At 53.8% G+C, this 9,530-nt stretch overlaps 1 protein-coding gene across 1 annotated transcript; it reads right to left on the bottom strand.

The window, feature by feature from the left end:
- Positions 1–3,157: 3,157 nt before the first annotated feature.
- On the bottom strand, positions 3,158–9,149 carry LOC129115301 (uncharacterized). The gene is made up of 6 exons (XM_054626892.1): positions 9,115–9,149; positions 8,986–9,037; positions 8,336–8,519; positions 7,952–8,037; positions 6,604–7,592; positions 3,158–6,540 (listed from the first exon to the last, which is right to left on the bottom strand). The coding sequence occupies exons 1-6, from the start codon at positions 9,147–9,149 to the stop codon at positions 3,246–3,248; spliced, it is 4,641 nt and encodes a 1,546-aa protein (XP_054482867.1). The 3' UTR covers positions 3,158–3,245.
- Positions 9,150–9,530: the final 381 nt, after the last annotated feature.

The raw sequence follows: 9,530 nt of genomic DNA, 5'->3' as shown, positions 1-9,530 counted from the left end.
GTTGTGGAACTGGCAACTGTCGTGGTTGTCGACCCAGCGGTGGTAGTGGTAGAGAGGTGGACCAGTTGTAGTTGTGGAGCTGGCACCTGTCGTGGTTGTCGACCCAGCGGTGGTAGTGGTAGAGGGTGGTCCAGTTGTAGTTGTGGAGCTGGCACCCGTCGTGGTTGTTGACCCAATGTTCGTTGTGGAGCTGGCACCATCGTGGTTGTCGAACCAGCGGTTGTTGGTTGTCGACCCAACGGTCGTTGTGGAGCTGGCACCTGTCGTGGTTGTTGACCCAGCGGTGGTAGTGGTAGAGGGTGGACCAGTTGTAGTTGTGGAGCTGGCACCAGTTGTAGTTGTGGAGCTGGCACCCGTCGTGGTTGTTGACCCAACGTTCGTTGTGGAGCTGACACCCGTCGTGGTTGTCGAACCAGCGGTCGTAGTGGAGCTGGCATCCGTCGTGGTTGTCGACCCAGCGGTGGTAGTGGTAGAGGGTTGACCAGTTGTAGTTGTGGAGCTGGCACCCGTCGTGGTTGTTGACCCAATGTTCGTTGTGGAGCTGGCACCCATCGTGGTTGTCGAACCAGCGGTTGTTGTGGAGCTGGCACCCGTCGTGGTTGTTGACCCAGCGGTGGTAGTGGTAGAGGGTGGACCAGTTGTAGTTGTGGAGCTGGCACCAGTTGTAGTTGTGGAGCTGGCACCCGTCGTGGTTGTCGACCCAACGGTCGTTGTGGAGCTGGCACCTGTCGTGGTTGTTGACCCAGCGGTGGTAGTGGTAGAGGGTGGACCAGTTGTAGTTGTGGAGCTGGCACCAGTTGTAGTTGTGGAGCTGGCACCCGTCGTGGTTGTTGACCCAACGTTCGTTGTGGAGCTGGCACCCGTCGTGGTTGTCGACCCAACGGTCGTTGTGGAGCTGGCACCTGTCGTGGTTGTTGACCCAGCAGTGGTAGTGGTAGAGGGTGGACCAGTTGTAGTTGTGGAGCTGGCACCGTCGTGGTTGTCGACCCAACGGTCGTTGTGGAGCTGGCACCTGTCGTGGTTGTTGACCCAGCGGTGGTAGTGGTAGAGGGTGGACTAGTTGTAGTTGTGGAGCTGGCACCAGTTGTAGTTGTGGAGCTGGCACCCGTCGTGGTTGTTGACCCAACGTTCGTTGTGGAGCTGGCACCCGTCGTGGTTGTCGACCCAACGGTCGTTGTGGAGCTGGCACCTGTCGTGGTTGTTGACCCAGCGGTGGTAGTGGTAGAGGGTGGACCAGTTGTAGTTGTGGAGCTGGCACCAGTTGTAGTTGTGGAGCTGGCACCCGTCGTGGTTGTTGACCCAACGTTCGTTGTGGAGCTGACACCCGTCGTGGTTGTCGAACCAGCGGTCGTAGTGGAGCTGGCATCCGTCATGGTTGTCGAACCAGCGGTGGTAGTGGTAGACGGTGGACCAGTTGTAGTTGTGGAGCTGGCACCTGTCGTGGTTGTCGACCCAGCGGTGGTAGTGGTAGAGGGTGGACCAGTTGTAGTTGTGGAGCTGGCACCCGTCGTGGTTGTTGATCCAACGTTCGTTGTGGAGCTGGCACCCATCGTGGTTGTCGAACCAGCGGTTGTTGTGGAGCTGGCACCTGTCGTGGTTGTCGACCCAGTGGTGATAGTGGTAGAGACAGTGGTGATAGTGGTAGAGGGTGGGTCAATAATACTTAGATGTAGATGATGATGCTTATTTATTAAATATAATAATTTATTTAAGTATTAAATAATCATAATAATCAGTTTGTGGTTGATCATCTGTTAACAGAAGTATTACAGTGTTTTTCATGTTTTATTTAAAACACAGGGGTTGAGAATAATTAAGGTAACATGACTGGAAGTTTAGACAGCCCATTATGGATTTGAGAAAGTGCTTTAGATTTACACACACATGGAATGTAACCTAGCACCGTCACAAACCAACTTCGAGTCCAAAGATTTCTAAGGGAACACAACTGATTTCAAGTACAAAGTAATGGGAGCTGTAGTAGACTGGCCAAGGTCAGGAAGAAAACAGTTTTGCAGTTTGATGTGACAAAAGTATCGTTAATAGCATTATTTGGAGAACTGTAGGTCAGTAATTCAAGATATACAATTATGATCTGTACATTTTTTATGTACTATTGGAAATGATGCATTAAAAGAGAGGGCGCACATTTCAGCAGAATACTGGCAAAAGCTTTTGATGCCTACGAAAAGCTGAGATGAAAAGGGGAAGAGGTTAACTATCCAGATTCTAAGTAGGGTATTTATATTCTTAACTAATTCATATTTTGTTAGTGATCTTCTTACGACTATTTTTCTCAAGGAACCAAATTTGTGAATGAGTGCATTACCCTCAGCAGGAATTGAGAAGTAATAGATTTAGAAATATAATTATTTAATCAAAACCATTTATTTTGGATTAAACATATTCTGTATTTTATATGGTTTTCATTGGGTTGCAGTTGTGGAGCTGGCACCCATCGTGGTTGTCGACCCACCAGTGGTAGTGGTAGAGGGTGGACCAGTTGTAGTTGTGGAGCTAGCACCTGTCGTGGTTGTCGAACCAGCACCCGTCGTGGTTGTCGAACCAGCGGTCGTTGTGGAGCTGGCACCCGTCGTGGTTGTTGACCCAGCGGTGGTAGTTGTAGAGGGTGGACCAGTTGTAGTTGTGGAGCTGGCACCTGTCGTGGTTGTCGAACCAGAGGTGGTAGGGTAGAGGGTGGACCAGTTATAGTTGTGGAGCTGGCATCTGTCGTGGTTGTCGACCCAGCGGTGGTAGTGGTAGAGGGTGGACCAGTTGTAGTTGTGGAGCTGGCACCTGTTGTGGTTGTCGACCAGCGGTGGTAGTGGTAGAGGGTGGACCAGTTGTAGCTGTGGAGCTGGCACCTGTCATGGTTGTTGACCCAGCGGTCCTAGTGGAGCTGGACCAGTTGTCGTTGTGGAGCTGGCACCCGTCGTCGACCCAGCGGTGGTAGTGGTAGAGGGTGGACCAGTTGTAGTTGTGGAGCTGGCACCTGTTGTTGTCGAACCAGTCCTACTGGAGCTGGCACCCGCTGGTCACCCAGCGGTGGTAGTGGTAGAGGGTGGACCAGTTGTAGTTGTGGAGCTGGCACCCATCGTGGTTGTCGACCCAGCGGTGGTAGTGGTAGATGGTGGACCAGTTGTAGTTGTGGAGCTGGCACCTGTCATGGTTGTCGACCCAGCGGTGGTAGTGGTAGAGGGTGGTCCAGTTGTAGTTGTGGAGCTGGCACCCGTCGTTGTTGTTGACTAAATGGTCGTTGTGGAGCTGGCACCCGTCGTGGTTGTCGAACCAGCAGTCGTAGTGGAGCCGGCACCCGTCGTGGTTGTCGACCCAGCAGTGGTAGTGGTAGAGGGTGGAGCAGTTGTCGTTGTGGAGCTGCCACCCGTCGTGGTTGTCGACGCAACGGTCGTTGTGGAGCTGGCACCCGTCGTGGTTGTCGAACCAGCGGTTGTTGTGGAGCTGGCACCCGTCGTGGTTGTCGACCCAGCAGTGGTAGTGGTAGAGGGTGGAGCAGTTGTCGTTGTGGAGCTGGCACGCGTCGTGGTTGTCGACGCAACGGTCGTTGTGGAGCTGGCACCCGTCGTGGTTGTCAAACCAGCGGTTGTTGTGGAGCTGGCACCCGTCGTGGTTGTCGACCCAGCGGTGGTAGTGGTAGAGGGTGGACCAGTTGTAGTTGTGGAGCTGGCACCTGTCGTGGTTGTCGACCCAGCGGTGGTAGTGGTAGAGGGTGGACCAGTTGTAGTTGTGGAGCTTGCACCTGTCGTGGTTGTCGACCAGCGGTCGTTGTGGAGCTGGCACCCGTCGTGGTTGTTGAACCAGCGGTTGTTGTGGAGCTGGCACCCGTCGTGGTTGTCGACCCAGCAGTGGTAGTGGTAGAGGGTGGAGCAGTTGTCGTTGTGGAGCTGGCACGCGTCGTGGTTGTCGACGCAACGGTCGTTGTGGAGCTGGCACCCGTCGTGGTTGTCGAACCAGCGGTTGTTGTGGAGCCGGCACCCGTCGTGGTTGTCGACCCAGCAGTGGTAGTGGTAGAGGGTGGAGCAGTTGTCGTTGTGGAGCTGGCACCCGTCGTGGTTGTCGACGCAACGGTCGTTGTGGAGCTGGCACCCGTCGTGGTTGTCGACCCAGCAGTGGTAGTGGTAGAGGGTGGAGCAGTTGTCGTTGTGGAGCTGGCACGCGTCGTGGTTGTCGACGCAACGGTCGTTGTGGAGCTGGCATCCGTCGTGGTTGTCGAACCAGCGGTTGTTGTGGAGCTGGCACCCGTCGTGGTAGTCGACCCAGCGGTGGTAGTGGTAGAGGGTGGACCAGTTGTAGTTGTGGAGCTGGCACCTGTCGTGGTTGTCGACCCAGCGGTGGTAGTGGTAGAGGGTGGTCCAGTTGTAGTTGTGGAGCTGGCACCCGTCGTTGTTGTTGACCCAATGGTCGTTGTGGAGCTGGCACCCATCGTGGTTGTCGAACCAGCAGTCGTAGTGGAGCTGGCACCCGTCGTGGTTGTCGACCCAGCAGTGGTAGTGGTAGAGGGTGGAGCAGTTGTCGTTGTGGAGCTGGCACCAGTCATGGTTGTCGACGCAATGGTCGTTGTGGAGCTGGCACCCGTCGTGGTTGTCGAACCAGCGGTTGTTGTGGAGCTGGCACCCGTCGTGGTTGTCGACCCAGCGGTGGTAGTGGTAGAGGGTGGACCAGTTGTAGTTGTGGAGCTTGCACCTGTCGTGGTTGTCGAACCAGCGGTGGTAGTGGTAGAGGGTGGACCAGTTGTAGTTGTGGAGCTGGCACCTGTCGTGGTTGTCGAACCAGCGGTCGTTGTGGAACTGGCAACTGTCGTGGTTGTCGACCCAGCGGTGGTAGTGGTAGAGGGTGGACCAGTTGTAGTTGTGGAGCTGGCACCTGTCGTGGTTGTCGACCCAGCGGTGGTAGTGGTAGAGGGTGGTCCAGTTGTAGTTGTGGAGCTGGCACCCATCGTGGTTGTCGACCCAACGGTCGTTGTGGAGCTGGCACCCGTCGTGGTTGTCGACCCAGCAGTGGTAGTGGTAGAGGGTGGTCCAGTTGTAGTTGTGGAGCTGGCACGCGTCGTGGTTGTCGACGCAACGGTCGTTGTGGAGCTGGCACCCGTCGTGGTTGTCGAACCAGCAGTGGTAGTGGTAGAGGGTGGAGCAGTTGTCGTTGTGGAGCTGGCACCCGTCGTGGTTGTCGACGCAACGGTCGTTGTGGAGCTGGCACCCGTCGTGGTTGTCGAACCAGCGGTTGTTGTGGAGCTGGCACCCGTCGTGGTTGTCGACCCAGCGGTGGTAGTGGTAGAGGGTGGACCAGTTGTAGTTGTGGAGCTGGCACCTGTCGTGGTTGTCGACCCAGCGGTGGTAGTGGTAGAGGGTGGACCAGTTGTAGTTGTGGAGCTGGATCCTGTCGTGGTTGTCGACCCAGCGGTGGTAGTGGTAGAGGGTGGTCCAGTTGTAGTTGTGGAGCTGGCACCCGTCGTTGTTGACCCAATGGTCGTTGTGGAGCTGGCACCCATCGTGGTTGTCGAACCAGCAGTCGTAGTGGAGCTGGCACCCGTCGTGGTTGTCGACCCAGCAGTGGTAGTGGTAGAGGGTGGAGCAGTTGTCGTTGTGGAGCTGGCACCAGTCATGGTTGTCGACGCAATGGTCGTTGTGGAGCTGGCACCCGTCGTGGTTGTCGAACCAGCGGTCGTTGTGGAGCTGGCACCCGTCGTGGTTGTCGAACCAGCAGTGGTAGTGGTAGAGGGTGGAGCAGTTGTCGTTGTGGAGCTGGCACCCGTCGTGGTTGTCGACGCAACGGTCGTTGTGGAGCTGGCACCCGTCGTGGTTGTCGAACCAGCGGTTGTTGTGGAGCTGGCACCCGTCGTGGTTGTCGACCCAGCGGTGGTAGTGGTAGAGGGTGGACCAGTTGTAGTTGTGGAGCTGGCACCTGTCGTGGTTGTCGACCCAGCGGTGGTAGTGGTAGAGGGTGGACCAGTTGTAGTTGTGGAGCTGGATCCTGTCGTGGTTGTCGACCCAGCGGTGGTAGTGGTAGAGGGTGGTCCAGTTGTAGTTGTGGAGCTGGCACCCGTCGTTGTTGACCCAATGGTCGTTGTGGAGCTGGCACCCATCGTGGTTGTCGAACCAGCAGTCGTAGTGGAGCTGGCACCCGTCGTGGTTGTCGACCCAGCAGTGGTAGTGGTAGAGGGTGGAGCAGTTGTCGTTGTGGAGCTGGCACCAGTCATGGTTGTCGACGCAATGGTCGTTGTGGAGCTGGCACCCGTCGTTGTTGTCGAACCAGCAGTTGTTGTGGAGCTGGCACCCGTCGTGGTTGTCGACCCAGCGGTGGTAGTGGTAGAGGGTGGACCAGTTGTAGTTGTGGAGCTTGCACCTGTCGTGGTTGTCGAACCAGCGGTGGTAGTGGTAGAGGGTGGACCAGTTGTAGTTGTGGAGCTGGCACCTGTCGTGGTTGTCGAACCAGCGGTCGTTGTGGAACTGGCAACTGTCGTGGTTGTCGACCCAGCGGTGGTAGTGGTAGAGGGTGGACCAGTTGTAGTTGTGGAGCTGGCACCTGTCGTGGTTGTCGACCGAGCGGTGGTAGAGGGTGGAGCAGCTGTCGTTGTGGAGCTGGCACCTGTCGTGGTTGTCGACCCAGCGGTGGTAGTGGTAGAGGGTGGACCAGTTGTAGTTGTGGAGCTGGCACCTGTCGTGGTTGTCGACCCAGCGGTGGTAGTGGTAGAGGGTGGTCCAGTTGTAGTTGTGGAGCTGGCACCCGTCGTTGTTGTTGACCCAATGGTCGTTGTGGAGCTGGCACCCATCGTGGTTGTCGAACCAGCAGTCGTAGTGGAGCTGGCACCTGTCGTGGTTGTCGACCCAGCGGTGGTAGTGGTAGAGGGTGGAGCAGTTGTTGTTGTGGAGCTGGCACCCGTCATGATTGTCGACGCAATGGTCGTTGTGGAGCTGGCACCCATCGTGGTTGTCGAACCAGCGGTGGTAGTGGTAGAGGGTGGACCAGTTGTAGTTGTGGAGCTGGCACCAGTTGTAGTTGTGGAGCTGGCACCTGTCGTGGTTGTCGACCCAGCGGTGGTAGTGGTAGAGGGTGGACCAGTTGTAGTTGTGGACCCAGCGGTGGTAGTGGAGCTGGCAGCCGTGGTAGTTGTCGACCCAGAGGTGGTAGAGGGTGGACCAGTTGTAGTTGTGGAGCTGGCACCTGTCGTGGTTGTCGACCCAGCGGTGGTAGTGGTAGAGGGTGGAGCAGCTGTCGTTGTGGAGCTGGAACCCGTTGTGGTTGTCGAACCAGCGGTCGTTGTGGAGCTGACATCCGTCGTAGTTGTCGAACCAGCGGTCGTTGTGGAGCTGGCACCCGTCGTGGTTGTCGACCCAGCGGTGGTAGTGGGTGGACCAGTTGTATTTGTGGAGCTGGCACCCGTCGTGGTTGTCGAACCAGCACCCGTCGTGGTTGTCGAACCAGCGTTCGTTGTGGAGCTGGCACCCGTCGTGGTTGTCGACCCAACGGTGGTAGTGGTAGAGGGTGGACCAGTTGTAGTTGTGGAGCTGGCACCCGTCGTGGTTGTCGAAGGGCGGCCGTCGTAGTGGTGGTCGAAGAGGCACCCAATACAACGTCTATTCCAACGAATGGCTCATCCGGTATTTCATCAACGTCCCACAGCTCATTAAATTCGGAATCACCAGTTTCTTCTTCCAGTTTCGTTTGTGGTGTTGTTATACTTAGTTCATCGAATGGGTCATCTGGAATATCATCGTAGTTCCACAGTTCAAATACATCTGGTTCCTCTAGAGATCTCCTGACATGATGCCTCCGATCTTTTCTTGGTAATGTACGGTGACAAGCTGCCAGCATCGTGCACAGTTTCCCAGTAGAGTCAACATAAAGTAGTTCAAAACCACAATCCTGTGAACAGTTTTAGTTTTAACATCAAATTATTTAACAGTGTGTTAACATGTTTTTGCACCAGACCTACCTGGTCTGGTAGCTTTGATATGTCCACTAACAAAGCATTTGGGGTTTTCCGTTGTCTCACCGAGAATCCTTTGTTACTGAAAAAATCTGTTGAAAGAGCAAATGAAATCTCACAAGTTCATAGTTGTGGGTCAAGCAATTAAAATAATTATCTATATTAGTCTAGCTAACTAGCAAGCAAGCAAGCGTACAGTGGAGCTGAGCTAACCAGCAAACTGCGGCCACAGTTTGCTGGCATGTGCCAATATTTTCTACTACATTAGCCATTATAACTAATGTATCCGGGCTGTGTGTCTGACAGCTCGCTAGGGGTGGATTGATCACTTTAAAGATTTGCTTATTGATCAGGTGCGATTTGGTATGCTCCCAGCTAACCGGTCCTTACCAAGCTCTTTCACCTTCTTCAGTTTGGTTTCACGAGGCAGCTTCACAGTGACATATGTTGTTCTACAAGTCACCAGCGGCGACATTACTGCATTCTCACAGTCAGCCACGGCCGTCGTGTTCTCCTTCCGCAGACGGTCGAAGTAATGCAGCTTCAACGGGCCAACACCAGTTCCATCTCCAGTCTGGGGACACACAAAAAGAAATACATTTTGGTTCAAACTGCATTTACTGCCAAAGAGAAAATAGTTTTAGGTCCATTCATTAGATATTAAGAGTGGAAGAGACTTTTGTTTGAATGACTTTCAAATTATCAGGACTTGTCAAGAGCAGAACCTCCTTTAGCCTCCTGGCCTACATTAACCCCTTTCAGAGACGCACTTCATTGCAGAACAGACATGCAAACTTATTCAGAGATTCAACTATCAAAAATGCAAGTTAAGTCCCTAAAACAGCTCATCACTACTTTTAGCCACATTACGTCAAAACAGAAATACATTTTGGTTTTGTTGGGGACTATTTGCAGCAGAGGATTAATACACACATTGCAGTAAATGTTTCCAGCAGCAGTTCTTTGTATACTTATGTTGGATTGAGCCACAATAAACTACAGTGGGTTCATGGTGGTTACATGGAGCCTGGACCTGTTACCTGTGTTGCTGTGTAGCAGCCGGTATAGGGAAGCTTCACCAGCAGCCACCACCTAGAAATACGAATGGAACTGTGACACCCGTCAGGCAGCGACAACAACCGCGCCCCATCTGTGGAAACGGATCACACATTAGGCTCCTGATGACAGCCGTCAGCCATTTCATAAAGGCAAAGACATATAACAGGTGGACGAATCGAACGCACCTTCCAGACGCAGGTTTGTGTATCTGATGAGTGAAAAACGCAGGAAAAGGGTTCCATTACTGCAGCGATACAGTGGCTGGTTGAAATTTGGGGTCTCTCTACTTTTTACACCTCCTGAAATGAAGAAAATAATTCTAAAGCAAACTCTTGCTGAGAGTTTAGATCAGAAGACTGAAAACAGAGTCAACAACGCTTAGTGAGAATGAAGAGGATGGTTCAGAGGCTGCATGGATTAGTTTGTGTTTATATTTTTTAAACAATTTCATTTGTGCATGAAGATAGAAGTCATGATGCCAAATGGATGCTCATTAACACATTGATTGGTTTTCAAAGTCCAGCCA

Source organism: Anoplopoma fimbria, unplaced genomic scaffold (genome assembly GCF_027596085.1).
Source record: "Anoplopoma fimbria isolate UVic2021 breed Golden Eagle Sablefish unplaced genomic scaffold, Afim_UVic_2022 Un_contig_11519_pilon_pilon, whole genome shotgun sequence".
Taxonomy (NCBI): domain Eukaryota; kingdom Metazoa; phylum Chordata; class Actinopteri; order Perciformes; family Anoplopomatidae; genus Anoplopoma; species Anoplopoma fimbria.
The sequence above is the reverse complement of the archived record's forward strand: the minus strand, read 5'-3'. Positions and strand labels throughout refer to the sequence as shown.

What these genes read in the sequence shown, in the direction of transcription:
- LOC129115301 (XM_054626892.1), bottom strand. Translation starts at nt 9,149, where the DNA reads ATGAAATGGCTGACGGCTGTCATCAGGAGCCTAAT. An exon ending in GCTGCTACACAGCAACACAG is followed by an intron (nt 8,520 to 8,985) that starts GTAACAGGTCCA and finishes GTGTGTCCCCAG; the next exon opens with ACTGGAGATGGAACTGGTGT. An exon ending in TGGGTCGACAACCACGACAG is followed by an intron (nt 6,541 to 6,603) that starts GTGCCAGCTCCA and finishes CAACCACGACAG; the next exon opens with GTGCCAGCTCCACAACTACA.